The 14172-nt window shown below is 63.6% G+C and overlaps 1 protein-coding gene across 2 annotated transcripts in view; it reads left to right on the top strand.

Moving 5' to 3' along the window:
- Positions 1-14082, top strand: part of SH3BP2 (SH3 domain binding protein 2) — a 20988-nt gene extending 6906 nt beyond the window's left edge. The window contains exons 1-13 of one of the 2 annotated variants that reach the window (XM_004383513.1): positions 28-44; positions 2085-2224; positions 3409-3511; positions 5065-5182; positions 5403-5473; positions 6032-6120; positions 6522-6590; positions 8352-8997; positions 11007-11115; positions 11326-11381; positions 12667-12748; positions 13335-13394; positions 13945-14082. In XM_004383513.1, coding sequence (XP_004383570.1) covers positions 2089-2224; positions 3409-3511; positions 5065-5182; positions 5403-5473; positions 6032-6120; positions 6522-6590; positions 8352-8997; positions 11007-11115; positions 11326-11381; positions 12667-12748; positions 13335-13394; positions 13945-14082 — 1677 coding nt within the window. In that variant the 5' untranslated portion in view covers positions 28-44; positions 2085-2088. Of the gene's footprint in view, positions 1-27; positions 45-2084; positions 2225-3408; positions 3512-5064; positions 5183-5402; positions 5474-6031; positions 6121-6521; positions 6591-8351; positions 8998-11006; positions 11116-11325; positions 11382-12666; positions 12749-13334; positions 13395-13944 lie in introns of those variants that run through there. The other variant, XM_004383512.2, reaches the window with a different exon arrangement.
- The last annotated feature ends 90 nt before the right edge of the window (positions 14083-14172 follow it).

The raw sequence follows: 14172 nt of genomic DNA, 5'->3' as shown, positions 1-14172 counted from the left end.
ACCCCCCGGAAGCCGGCGGCCGCGCTGCCCGCTGCGTGGACACCGTGAGTACCGACCCCGGACCCGACCCCGGACCCCGGAGCCGAGCCCGGACCCTGGACTATGACCCCGGCGCCTGAGCCCCGTTCCCGCAGCCCGGGGCGGCGCCCTGCTCTGAGCCCACCCGCTTCCTGCGGGAACAAAGGCGGGCGCGGCCGGCAGGCGCTCGGGGGTCTACGGGGTGGACGCAGGCCGCCCTCACCTCCCTCCCTCCCGGTCCTCGGGGGCACTGTCCCCAGGCTGGGTCGGCAGCCGCAGGGGTGTGACCGCGCCTTTGTTCCCGCGCCTCTGCCGGGGCTGCCTGGTTTGGCGTGGGGATCGGGAGTGGCTCTGGCCCGGGGCTCCGAGGCAGCCGGGGTCCTTCGTGGCCCTGGGAGGCAGTGACAGCTCTGTCGCACGTTTGTCAGAGGGTGCTGGCTTGTTCAGAGCAGAGGGGCTTTCTTCGTGTGGGGAATTTTTTTTTTTTTTTTTTGAGGGGAGGGAGTGATAGCAACAAGAGTCTCAGTCCAGACTGGGCCTCCTGGACTGACTGTAGGGGCCGCCACTACTGGGCTCAACAGAACACTGGCCACACGCCTGCTCCCGCCCATCTCCACTGGGGTCCCAGAAGGGACCTGGCCCAGGATGGGGTGGGGGCAGGGGCACGGGTAGTCACAGACAACAAGGTAGGGCCGTGCTGTTCAGAGGCACCTGGGGTGGGGAGGTCCCGAATGTGCCTGGGCACTTGGGGATGCCTCTCGGAAGAGGAGACTCTTAATCTGGGTCTTGAAGGATGAGTAGGAGTTTGCCAGATGGGAAAGGGTGGAGTTCATTCCGGGCAGAGGCTGAGGCCGGAAGTGTGAGACGGCCTCTCAGGTTTCAGGGAGAGTGGCTGGAGCTTGGTAAGAACTGGAGAAAGGAGTGGGGCCTGATGCCAGAGCCTGGAATGCTGGGCGGTCAGCGTCGAGGTGGTCAGCCCATTCTGGGGCAAAGGTGACCGTGCCCCTGTGATCCCCTCTGGGCTTGGCTGGGGAAGGTGAGTGACGCTCGAGGCTGATGGGCACACAGATCATCCTGGCCACTGCTGACATGGTGTGCTGCCTGCCAAGCGCCACTGCCTCTGTCCCCCCCCCCGCTCCTTGAAGGCAGGTATTCCCATTCTACAGCCCTGGAGACTGAGGATCCCAGAATGAGAACCTAGACCATTCAAACCGGAAGCTGGAAGCCCTTGGCTACCCACTTCCCTCGCTTCCTGGTCTCAGGACCTCAACAACAGGCTGGTGGCAGCCAGCTGAGGGCAGGTGGGGTGGATGGTGAAGTGCTCCTCACTCATGCCCTGCTGAGACTCAGAGCTGGTGGCAAGGGTGCTGGGAGCCTGTCCCAGCCCCTGCACCTCTTTGACTCCCTCCCAAGGTCCCTGGGTGGCACAGACGATTTGCTGTCAGCTTTGTTCTTGGCTACCAGCCAAAAGGTTGGTGGTTCAAACCCTCTCAGCAGCGCTGTGGCAGAAAGGCCTGGTGATCTGCTTCCGTAAAGACGACAGCCAAGAAAACCCCAGTTCTTGGTAACACATGGGGTTGCCATGAGTTCGAATTATTAGACGGCATTGGGTTTGGGTTTTTGGTTTCAGGTTGCAGCACCCGTGCCACCTCCTCCAGGAAGCCCTCCCTGACTTCCTGGTCAAGGCAGACCCCCTTATAGGCTCAACTGACGCTCAGACTCTGGGTGGTTAAGGGGCTCAGGCCTGACCGACCTTGGCCAGGGCCTTCCTGAGGGGCCTTGTGTGCAGCAAGTGTGCAGTAGGTGTGTGCTAAGTGAACAGTGAAGGGACACACCTAGCTCCCAAGATCCCTGGGGGTTGGGTGTGTGGCCCCATGGGGCTGATGGAGGGATGGAGTGGCCCTGCCTCCCCGCCCCGTCCCATCCTGAGCCTGGCGTTTCTTCACCCCTCACTGCCTGGCCCTCTGTGCTGTCTACAGGATCTTGGCGGTGCCCTCCTGCGTGCCCCAGGCTGCGCTGTCCTGTCCCCATCCCTGGCTGAGCTGTCCCCTTCCCCTGTGTTGCAGCTTCATGGCGGCAGAGGAGACTTACTGGCCCGTGCCCATGAAGGCCATCGGTGCCCAGAACCTGCTAACCATGCCCGGGGGTGTGGCCAAGGCTGGCTACCTGCACAAGAAGGGGGGCACCCAGCTGCAGCTGCTCAGATGTGAGTTCCTGGGTGGGGCTAGGGAAGCACTGTCTGGAATTCTGGACAGAGCCTGGTGGGGGGAGAGGGAGCGTGGGGGCAGAGCCAGGCCCTGCTGGGCCTCCTTGGACACGTGACCACCCTCTCTGAGCCTCAGCTTTCTTACCCGGTGTGAGGTGGGCCCTCCCTCCGGAGTTTCCCACCCCTCTCTGGTGACCGGCACCTCCTGGGGGACCTGGGGTTGGCCTCCCCATCCCCTAGGACTATTGAGAGAGCCCTGGGGGTGTATCTTGGTAAATAGGTGGGACAGGCCAGTGCTGACCTGCTGGCCAGAGCTGGGGACCTCAGGGTCGCCCGGCAGCTCTGGTTCCCTGGGAGTGGCCCTTGCCTTACCCAGTTCAATGACTGGGTCTGTCAGTCGGTCCGTAGTGAAGCCATGTAGCAAGCCGAGCCCCTGGCTGAGCACTGGACCCCCAGAGCTGCACGGGACCCCTGCTCAGGCCCCCGGGACAGCAGACTTGGGGGAGGGAGTCTTCAGGGTCGGGAGGTGCCCAGCTGCCAGAGCCAAAGGCCAAAGAGCCCCAGGGCCTGGCCTGTCCCTCCAACCGGCCACAGGTACCGCCAGCCTGTGCCCAGAGCTGCCCCCTTCCTCCGTAGCCCTGAGCTGCCTGGCTGAGCTGCCCCAGGCTGGGCTGTTTGGTCCCAGTGTGGCACCGGGTAGCTGGGCTCCCCTTTGGACCAGGAGCCTCCAAGGAGGCCGGAAACTGACCAGTCCCGGGCCACAGAGTGTGGGCTTCTTGGCACAGCTGTCCAGCCTGGGGGTTGGCTCGTACGGTGGCTGGCTGGCCCGCTTTCTGGGCCCTGGCACTGCCGCTTGCTCCCACTGTTGCTCTGCTGGCCTGGGGGAGAGGCAGCCACCTGGCAGCCCTGTAGCCAGCCCCCCAGCCAGGCTTCCCTCTGCCATGGGCCCCTCCGGCCCTGGCTCTGCCACCCTCAAGCTAGCCTCCCAGCCCTTGTCCCCGGGGCCATGGTGGCACCACCCAGCCCGAGTCAACCTCTTCCCTGTGAATGGCTGTGAAGATGTCTGCATTGGGCCCACAGTGGACTCCTGGGGAGAGCGCCATGTGGCCCAGCTCCCTGCCCTTCCACCCATGGGCTCAGAGGCGGGGGCTGGCGCTCAGCCCTGCTCTGCCTGCCGTCCGCAGGGCCCCTGCGCTTTGTCATCATCCACAAGCGGTGCATCTACTACTTCAAGAGCAGCACGTCTGCCTCCCCGCAGGGCGCCTTCTCACTGAGCGGCTATAACCGGTGAGTGCCCGCCCTGCCCGCCGCCCCATGGGTTCCCACCCAGAAGAGTCCAGACCTCTGGAGATGGCCTCTGTCCTCATCCCCTGCGGGCCGTGTCCCACCACTGCTGCTTCCTTCACTGTCTCCATACCCTGCCCCTACCCCTTCCTCCTATTGCGCCCCCGGACTCCACTCTTGAGGCCCCTTGTCCGCAGCCTCTGCTGAGATCAGGCCGAGCTGGGGGCTGCCTGTGGCCTCAGGGACAGGCCCAAGGGCTGGGGCAGCCTGCTTTCCAGAGTCCCCACCGCCCAGTGGCTCTGCTTCCTGTCCCTCCCCTCCCTGTCTCTCACCCACGACAGCCTCCTTCGAAGGAGCCAGGAGCCCAGCCTGCCCTTGGCCCTGACCCTGGCACTCTGGGGCCTCCTGCCTGCTGTGGGCTGGACCCCATCCCTGATCTGCTCTCCCAGGCTATCAGGGGCCTGGCACTTTGCATGAGGTGGGACGGTGCATGTGGGCCCAGTAGCTCCAAGCGGGGTCCACCCCATGGCTTTCGGGTTCCACGGGGCACAGTCTAAGTGGTGGCTCCCTGGGTGCTGTGGTCTTGGGTGTTGTCCCTCCCGGGCCCTGCAACCTGCAGCATGAGTCTGGACCCTCCCCACCTGCTGTGAGGGACTAGCCCCTCCCACCTATGAGAAGCAGGCGCCAGTGAGCCCAGGGTCACAAGGTGTTAGGGCGGGACTGGGATCCTTGGGGTGAGACTCCAGGGCCTTGGGTCGTACCTCGTCACATCCCTGGCGGAGCAGCCCAGGCCACCAGCCCAGGCAGGAGCAGGCTCCGGGGCCCCTCTGGGTGTCTGGACGGGCACAGGGAGGTCTGGCCCTGAGGCCACTGGTGAGGATCATTACTTTCCCCAAACACACTGCCCTCCGGCCTCCAGCAGGTGCCGGCCGCACCGCGAACACTGGGCCCCACAGCGTTGTCCAGCCTGGCGGGGCCAGCTGGGCCTGAGGGGCTCTTCCAGGCCCCCAATGGGCCAGAACGGCCTCCCCTGCCCGGGTGCCTGGAGGGCCACCCCTATGGCAGCCGATCTCATTTCTCTGAAAACCCCACATCCGGGCGGGGAGCAGCCTGCAGAGCAGACATGAGTCACTGGGCTTCCCTGAAACGCGCCTGGGGTGCTGCCGGGCAGTGGGGGCTGGGCGGAGGTCACCACGAAGCCTCACGCAGCCCTGACAGCAGCCAGGGCCCAGCCGAGGCCGGCGGTGCAAGGGCACGTCCCCACGAAGACGGTCAGCACCGGCGTTGGTGGGCAGTGGAGGGCCCTGCATGCAGCTGCTCACACACAGCCTTCCGAGGCCTCAGGGCCCCTCTGTGTGCCCACTGCTCCTGCCCATGTGAGTCCCGCAGCTGGAAGGCTTTAGGCCCCAGCCCGGAGCAGATCTGCCCATGTGTTTTGGGCCTGGTGTGGGTGCAGTCCCCGTCCGGGGGCTGGGAGCTGTCCCTGCAGTGGAGACGGTGGGCCCTGTGGTCAGGCTGTGTGGACCAGGTGGTGACTGCTGGTGCTGTGCCCACAGGGTGATGCGGGCAGTTGAGGAGACCACGTCCAACAACGTCTTCCCCTTTAAGATCATCCACATCAGCAAGAAGCACCGCACCTGGTTCTTCTCAGCCTCCTCTGAGGATGAACGCAAGGTGCTCGGGGCTGCGGGGGGCTGGTCCCAGGGCCCAGGCAGGGAGCAGAGGTGCCTGGGGGCTGATAGAGGCCCTTTGCCAGGCCTGAGGGGCCCGGCCCAGCCCAGGTCATATAGCCTGGGTGGTCACTGCAGGCCAGCCTCAGCAGTCAGGGGAGTGGGAGGTGAAGCATGGGGACTGCCCGGGGCACCATGCCCACTGTGGCCCTGGTGACCCACAGAGCTGGATGGCCCTGCTGCGCAGGGAGATCGGCTACTTCCACGAGAAGAAGGAGCTGCCCCTGGACACCAGGTGGGCCTCGGGCAGGGCAGGCGGTGGTGGGGTTGGGCCTCTCAGGCCTATCTCTGGGGCACCTGGGATGGGACATGTGAGTCGCCTCCCAGCCCCGGGGGCTTGGCCCAGAATCCCCTGAGTAAGGGTCTTCCTGGAGGTGGCAGCCAGCCCACGCACACAGCAAAAGTGTGTGCGCAGGCGTGTGCACAAGTGTGTGTAGTTGTGGGCGCAAGTGTGTGTGTGGGTGTGGACACCGGCGTGTGTGTGTGTGCATGTCTGGGTGTCTGTCTGCCTGTGTCCAGATGTCTGCTGTCCTAGTCTCTCTGTATTTATCTGTGTGCCGTGTGTCTGTGTATGTCTGTGTGAATGAGTGTTGTGTGTCCACATCTGTGTATCTGTGTGTGTGTGCGCATGCGTGTCCTCATGCCTCTCTGTGTCTGTGTGTATGTATGTGTCCAGGTATCCGTGCATATGCCTGTGCGTCTGTACGTGTGTGTCTGTGTGTGTGTATTGTGGCCGAGGACCGCCCCTGCCCTGTGCTCACTGCCCGCCCCTGCCTGTTCTCCTGGTGCTCAGTGACTCCAGCTCGGATGCAGACAGCTTCTACGGCGCCGTGGAGCGGCCCGTGGACATCAGCCTCTCTGCATACCCCATGGACAACGAAGGTGAGGGCTGTCCCCACCCCACGATCTCTAGACCCAGCCTTCTCTCAGGCTACCACAGTGCGGGGGTAGTGGGCATATTGGGCTGTCTTCCCTACTGGTCCCTTTGGCAGAGTGACAATGACCTCCGGGGTACCGGATTCAAATCCTGCCGCCTTGTCCTCACCCCCATGCCGCCCTGACTCTTGGCTCCCCGGGGGGAGTATTGTTCTGTGGCTCAGCTGGACCTGCCTGTGTCCCGGGCTCAGTGGGCCCCCCTGCCGCCCTGCCGCCCTGCTGCCCTGTCCTCTCTCTGCAGCCAGGTCTGGGGCCAGGTCTGACCGAGGGCCCGTCTGCTGCCCCGCCACCCCGTCCTCACCGCAGCCGGGCACGGGGCCAGGTCTGACCTCTCTGCTCCCACACAGACTACGAGCATGATGATGAGGACGACTCATATCTGGAGCCCGACTCCCCTGAACCCGGGAAGTTTGAGGGTAGGTGGGCCGGGGCAGATGGGTAGACCAGGGAGAGCCCAGTGGGAGAGAGCCTCCTCCCAGGTGGGGGTGCTGGCCATATGCCGCTCTGGGCTGAGTGACCTCAGGCCAGGCCTGTCTGCCTCCTGGGCCTCAGTTTTCCTGCTGCGGCCCAGGTATTCTGAGGCTTCTGCAGTTAGCCCAGCTGGGATGGCGAGCAGGGTGCCGAGGGTGCCGAGAGGGTGCAGGTGGGCCCATATTGCATGCCTGGGCTGGGGCAGCCTGGGGCTGAGGCAGGGGAAGGAGGAACACTGAGGAGTCAGGCATCCACACCCACTTCCCTCTCGTTGACAGTTCGCTGTGGAGCCCTAATTGGGGGTCAGCCTGTCACATAGGGTCCTGGCCCCCGTCCCCACCCCTGAAGCTCACAGCCCAGCAATGGAGATGGGCCACCTGGCAGTCATGGGTTGGGACTGGGCAGCACAGGGCCCGGGCCGTCCTGTACCTCAGTCCTGCCATCCATCTGTTCTCTGTCCTGCCCCTTGGGTTACAGGCCTCCACCCTCCCCGGGCCCCACAGCCCCGTCCTCTCTCCAGCCCCCCTTCTTCATGATCACCCTCCCCGAGCCCCACAGCCCTGTCCTCTCTCCAGCCCCCCTTGCTTCGTGCTGATCTCATGATGTCTTGGCTGCGCCTTCCATCCCCGCCTCTGCCTTCCTTCTCTTCCAATGCCTCCCCCTCCCCGCTCTCCACCGGCCCCACCCCTCTTCCTGGCTCCTTCTGGACCTCAGCACCCACAATCCTCTGCCCTGGACCTTCTCTCTCTGCCCTCAGCCCAGCCTCAGGTCCCCCTTTCCCCACACGGAGCCCATGTCACCACTCATCGCCCCCTTGCCGCACACGGCCCCACGTCCTTCTGTCTCAGCCTGTTAGCTAGGCCCCCAGCCCTGGGGGGATCTGACTGTCCACCTGCTCTGCCCCGGGGCCCATGCAGATGGGCGTGCCGATGGCGCCTTCAGCTCATGGCTGTGACCTCCAGTGCCCTGACGTTGCCTGCAGACCCGACTGGCCTAGGCTCTCCCCCTCCCTCCAGCCCACCACTCCAGGAAGACTTTCTCCCTGCTTTCCCCAAACCTCTCTTGTCACAGTCCCCAGTGACCCCCCCCGAGGCCCCCTCCGATGCTCAGCTCCCCGTGAGTGGCACCTGGCCTGGGCATCCTCCCACCATATGCTTGGCACTCTCTGCTCCAGGCCACCCCGTGCTCATGGGGTCCCCCTCCTGCCTCACTGTGCGGGCCCCTCCTCATTGCCGGATTCCTCGCTCCCTCCTCTCCAGTCCCTGGTGACACAGTGTCTCCCCTATGCTGTGCATTTCAGTGGCCAGAACCGCACCCCTGAGCTCCAGGCTTGTGCCCTGACAGTCCACTTGACTTTCTCCCCACCCCCGGGAGGTCTTACAGCATCTGGAACTCACCAAGCACACAAACTCCTCACCTCCCTCCCCAGCTGCGCTGCCCCCTTCTGCTGGCTTTGGACACCCCTTCTTTCCCTCGCTCGGGCCAAACCCTCAGATCCTCCTGGCCTCTTCTGTTCTCAGCTCCACCCCTGGAGTCCCCAGTGGCCCCTGCTTGGGGACTTGGCTGCTGTGTGGAGGATGGACGTGGGCAGGGCCCAGGGGGAAGGCTGGAGCAGGCCACTTGCCGGGTGGCCTTGCAGAGGGCGTGTGGGCCCAGCCTCCTGGCACATGGCCCTGCTCACTGGTGTGGGTCTCCTTGATCTGCAGATGCCCTGATCCACCCGCCCGCCTACCCGCCGCCCCCCGTGCCCACGCCCAAGAAGCCGGTCTTCTCCGAGGTGTCCCGCGCCCACTCCTTCACCTCCAAGGGCCTGGGACCGCTGCTGCCTCCCCCACCCCCTAAGCGTGGCCTCCCAGATGCAGGCCTGACCCCTGAGGACGCCAAGAGGGACCCGCTGGTGAGGCAGGTTGGGCCCGGCCTCAAGGTGCCCGCCGCCTCCCGAAGGTTGAGCGACCCCCCGCCGGGTAGCCTGCCCACTGTACCCAGCCTCCGGCAGCCCCCTTGCTTCCGGGAGAGCCCCTGCCCCAGTCCGAAGCCCCGGATCCCCGCCCATGGGACCAGCGCCATCTCTGCTGCCACAGCCGCCACTGCCACCAGGAACTGTGACAAGCTCAAGTTCTTCCACCTGTCCTCCCGGGGGCCACCCCCACCCGAACCCCCGCCCGTGCCGGCCAGCAAGCCCAAGTTTCTGAGGATGGCTGAGGTGGCCACCCCGAGGGAAGTGGCCAAGCCTGGACTCTTTGTACCCCCCGTGGCCCCCAAACCTCCTGCCCTGAAGCTGCCGGCGCCCGAGGCCCCAGCCCAGCCTGAGATTTTGCCCAGGCCAGAGAAGCTGCCATTGCCCCACCTCCAGTAAGTCTGCACCACGCTGGTGCCCCCCACCTCTCCTCACCACTGGGACCCTTGCGTGACCTGGCCCTCTCCACACTCACAGCCCGTTACTGGGCGGGCGCTGGGCAGCTGTGGCCCAAGGTAGAAGGCCAGGTTCCTTGACTACTCTGCTCTGCCGGACCCGGGGGTGCAAGGGGCCTCGGATCCAGACCTGGGGTGTGTGGGGCCTCTGATTTAGACCTGGGGGTACAGGGGGTCCCTGATCCAGACCCAAGATGCAGAGGGGGCCCTGATCCAGACCAAGGGGTGCAGGGAGCCCCTGATCCAAACCCAGGCGTGTGAGGGGGCTTCTGATCCAGACCTGGGGATGCAGGGGGCCTCTGATCCAACCTGGGGATGCGGGGACCCTCTGACCCAACCTGGCCCCTGAATAACTGCCAGTCTAGTAGGGGGCTGGCCTGACACTAGTGGCTGTCCTGGAAGGCAGTGGTCAGTGTGGCCTCTGGTAGAAGGCCAGGTTCCTTGACTGCTCTGCCCTGCCTAGGTCCAGCGGCCCCCCTGTGCCAGACCCGGGGTGCAAGGGGCCTCGGATCCAGACCCGGGGGTGTGGGGGGTCTCTGATCCAGAGCTAGAGCGTGGGGGGCCTCAGATCCAACCTGGGCGCTGAGTAACGGCCAGTCCAGTGGGGGGATGGGCCGGGCCTGGAGCTGGTGGCCAGCTGGGAGGCAGTGGTCAGTGTGGCCTCGGAGACACAGACCTCCTGGACCCCTGCCGTGCCATCTGAGGACCCTGTGGGGTCAGGGGAGGTCCCTGCAGGGCTGACCGCCTGTCCTGGGCCCAGTGACTGGGGACGGGAGCCACCCCGCGCTGGTTTGCCTCCACTGTCCTCCTGGCCCAGACCCAGCGCCGGGCCTTTCCCGCCCTGCCTGCGGCTTGGGATGTATCTCCTCCTGACTCTGGAGAGACCCAGCTGCCTCTGATCCCTTCCTGATGGGGAGATTGCCGGAATGTGGAGAGCCTGTGACTCACCCTGAGTCCTGATGGAAGCACTTTCGGTTTTACTGGATGGGCAGTCCCGGGTCCCGATCAGGCAGCGGAAGGCATGTCCCAGAGTCCAGTGTGTCCCGCTCCCTCAGGTCCACCCACCCCCAGGGCTCGTGGTCAAAGGTGTCTAGAACCCATAGGGGGTGGAGCACCCTGCTTGGCGCGGTGAGGGCCCAGGATACCAGGTGTGAGCCTCGCACGGCCATGCTAACCCCATGCCCCCAGTGCCTCTGACCACGGTGCCCTTCCAACCCTGGGGCCTTGCTGGCATCTCCGAGGTCCCTGCTGCCCATTTTGGAGGGTGTCCAGGAGGGTCCTCTGTCATGCTCATGGTTCTGTTTCATGAGGGCCTCGAAGGCCCAGCCCCTGGCAGCTGCTCATGTGCCAAGAGCTGGGTTTGGAGCCTGTGCACTGCAGGGCCGTGCCCTCACCCACTGCCCGCTGCCGTGTCAGCACAGCCACCTGTGGTGTCCCTTAATCCTTCCTGAAGACCGGGAGGTTTGCCCAAGGAGGACCCCTCTGGACACATGAGGGTGTGTCCCTGGGGGTCAGCTTGTGGGTTTGGCCTGTTCCACATCCATTGAGAGGGTCATGCCTGGGCTGAGATCCCAAGGCCTGGCAGAGGCCCTGCCCCACAGCGTCCAGGGTACTCGTCCACATGTGATGCCCCCAGAGCTCAGGCCCCCGGGGCCCCCTGGCCAGCACAGCCCTGCCCCTAACTCAGGCCTCCAGGCCTCAGGCGATTCCTGCTGTCCAGGGTGGTCAGCCAGACTTCCCCGGGAGCTCTGTTGTTGTGGGCTCTTTACCGCCATGGGGCTGCAGCAGCCCGACCCCGTGGACTCCGCTGATGCTGAGTGTGACGCGTCACTTGGAAGGTGCTGGCTTCTGCTGCCGGCAGAAGGGCAGTGTGCAGAGGGGGCAGAGGGTGGCCATCCCGTGTCTGACCATGTTGGGGGTCTCTCCTTCCTTTCCCTACCCCGTCCTAGGCGATCGCCCCCCGATGGACAGAGTTTCAGGAGCTTCTCCTTTGAAAAGCCCTGGCAGCCCTCGCAGGTGGACACCAGCAGGGAGGACTCGGATGAGGGCTATGAGAAGGCAAGGCTGAACGAGAGCACAAATCCCACCTGGCGGGTGCGCAGGCAGGCTGAGAGGGACCCCAGCTAGCCATCCCGAGTTAGGAGCCCCCGGGGACTTGGAGCTGAGGGAGGGATGGAACACCATACAGAGCCCTGGGTCCCCGCACAGGCCGGCAGCTGGTGGGGCTGGGTGTGGGCTGGGTGCTGACCGCCATCGGCCTCTTCCCAGGTGCCGCTCCCCAACTCGGTCTTCATCAACACAACAGAGTCCTTCGAAGTGGAAAGGTCAGCATGAGCTTCTTCTTTTCCTGAGGCCTTGTTTTGGGCACAGACGGGTACCAGGTGTCCACCCCCGCCTCGCGTCTGTCCCCCTCCCTCACGTTGGTGCTGGGCAGTTGCTGGCACAAGTCGCCAGCCCTGAGTGCAGCAAGAATCCCAGCTCCCGGCCCAGAGCTGTGCACAGGCCCACCCAGTCCCCACGACAGCCTGTCCCCTTGGAAGGGCGAGAGGAGAAATTCCTCAACAAGTTAAACAGAGAGTTACCGTGTAACCCAGCAATTCCAGCCCAGGCGTATGCCCAGGAGACCTGGACGCAGGCACTTCAACAGATATGTGTACATGGTGTTCACTGTAGCATTGTTCACAGGTGCCAACAGGTTAAAACAGCCCAAATGTCCATTAGCAGAGGAACCAATACACAAAATGTGGCACATATATACTTTATTCTTGTTGCTGGGTGCCGTCGAGTCCATTTTAGATTCCTAGTGACCCCATGTGACAGAGTAGAACTACCCCATAGGGTTTTCTAGGCTGTAATCTCTACGGGAGCAGATCACCAGGTCTTTTCTCCCGTGGAGCTGCGAGTGGGTTAGCCGCCGAGTGCTTACCCGTTGCGCCACCAGGGCTCCTCATGTACATATAATGGAATATTACTCAGCCATAAAGAGGAATGAACTCCTGATACATCCTACGGCATGCATGAACCTTGCGAACATCATGCTGAGGGAGATAAATCAGACAACAGGACACATTGTCCGATTGTCCAGAATAGGCAAGTGCATAGAGACAAAAGTAGATTAGAGGTTACCAGGAGCCAGGGGGAGGAGGGAAAGTGGAGTTATTGCTTAGTGGGTCCAGAGTTTCTGTTTGGGGTGATGAAAAGTTTTGTAAATACTTTCTTTGTGATGATTGTTGCACAGTGTGGTGTATATAATTAACGTCACCGAATTGTACTGGTGGCGCACACTTAGGCACTCCGCTGCGAACTGAAAGGTTGGTAGATGGAACCCACGCAGCTGCTCCTCGGTAGAGAGACCTGGTGATCTGTTGCCACAAAGATTACAGCCTAGAAAACCCTGTGGGGCAGTTCTGTCACATGGGGTCACTATGAGTAGAAATCGACTCGATGGCACCCAACAACAATAATGGAATCGTACACTTAAAAATAGTTAAAAAGGCAAAAAAAAGAACAAGCAAGAAGAGAAAAGGCCACATCGTGGAGTGGGTTTAGGGGTTCCCAAGAAAGCTGTCTGAGGATGGCTGGCCCCTCAGCGTGGCTTTTGTGTTTCAGGTTGTTCAAAGCCACAAGCCCCAAGGGAGAGCCGCAGGACGGTCTCTACTGCATCCGAAACTCCTCCACCAAGTCAGGGAAGGTAGGGGCCCTGGGAGGACGCCCTGGCGGTCACCCACTGAGCAGAGGTCCCCAGGGACTGCTGCACGGTTTATGTGTCACTGCCCCATGCGGCCTCTTTTATCATCTCAACCCAACTCTGTCCCTGGGGTCTCTGCCCAGCAGACCCCCCCACCCCAATCTCTTCTCAGGAATGAAACAGCATCTGCAAATTGAGGCCAACTATGGCCGCCTCCCAGCAGGGGCACGAGTGGGAGGGAGGTGCTGGGGTCATAGGACTCTGGTGGGGGGTGTCCTAGCCCTTTAAGGAGGAGGCACTGGGAACGGCAGGAAGTGTGCGTCCAGCTCCGCCCTGCCCTGACCTCACTGAGCCTCAGTTTCCCCATGCGCATCAGAGATGTTTACGGTGTGGACCTGCTACTGTTTTTCAAGTCTCGTCAGAAGCCTTTTGGGGCCAGAGGAGCCCCAGAGGCCAGGGGCTGCCTGTCTGTCCCTGCTGTCCATGTGCTGGGTGACCCCTGTCCCCTCCCCCATGCCCCTGCCCCCTGCCTCTCCCCCGAGGTCCTGCTGCGTCTCAGCTGAGCCATCCTCATTCTCCACCCCCGCAGGTACTGGTGGTGTGGGACGAAACCTCCAACAAAGTGCGGAACTACCGCATCTTTGAGAAGGTAAGTGTGCGCCCGGCCTGAGGGCCCTGGGTGGGAGCGGACCTGGCTCGGGGGCTCAGCAAGGGGTGGTGCTGGGGGCAGGGCAGTCTCCCTGCTAGGAGAGGGCAGTGGGGGGGCTGAGGCAGGCATCTCTAGGACACCACCCCCACTCCTCCTCCACCTCCCTGACCTCCCCCGCCTCTCCCCCCCTTTTCCTATCTTCCCCCCCCCCTCCTCCCCCTCCCCGACCTCCCCCGCCTCTCCCCCCCTTTTCCTATCTTCTCTCCCCCCACCTCTTTCCTCTTCTGGCCTAGCTTTGTCCCCAGCGGACCCTGGAGGGGACAGGGTGATTCTCCGCAGACCTTGGGTTTATTTACAGACTTTTCCAGGGGTCCCCTGGGTAGGGGTTTGGGGTGCACAGGCTTGAGGGTGGAGGCAGACGCGGATGTCACTTGGGGCGGCCAAGGGCAGGCCTGAGTGCGCTGTTGGCACTGCCGTGCTCCCCGAGTTATAGATGGCGCACAGGCGGGGAGGCCAGGGCGCCCCCTGACCCACCGCCCTCCGCCCGCAGGAGTGTAAGTTCTACCTGGAGAGCGAGGCCCTGTTCATGAGCGTGGGCAGCCTGGTGGAGCACTACCACGCGCACGTGCTGCCCAGCCACCAGAGCCTGCTGCTGCGGCGTCCCTACGGCTGCGCCGAGCCCAGGTGATGGCTGCCCTGCGGCGTCCCTACGGCTGCGCCGGGCCCCGGTGATGGCTGCCCTGCGGCGTCCCTACGGCTGCGCCGGGCCCCGGTGATG

This window comes from Trichechus manatus, unplaced genomic scaffold, assembly GCF_000243295.1.
Source record: "Trichechus manatus latirostris isolate Lorelei unplaced genomic scaffold, TriManLat1.0 scaffold00111, whole genome shotgun sequence".
In the NCBI taxonomy this organism is placed as follows: domain Eukaryota; kingdom Metazoa; phylum Chordata; class Mammalia; order Sirenia; family Trichechidae; genus Trichechus; species Trichechus manatus.
The sequence above is the reverse complement of the archived record's forward strand: the minus strand, read 5'-3'. Positions and strand labels throughout refer to the sequence as shown.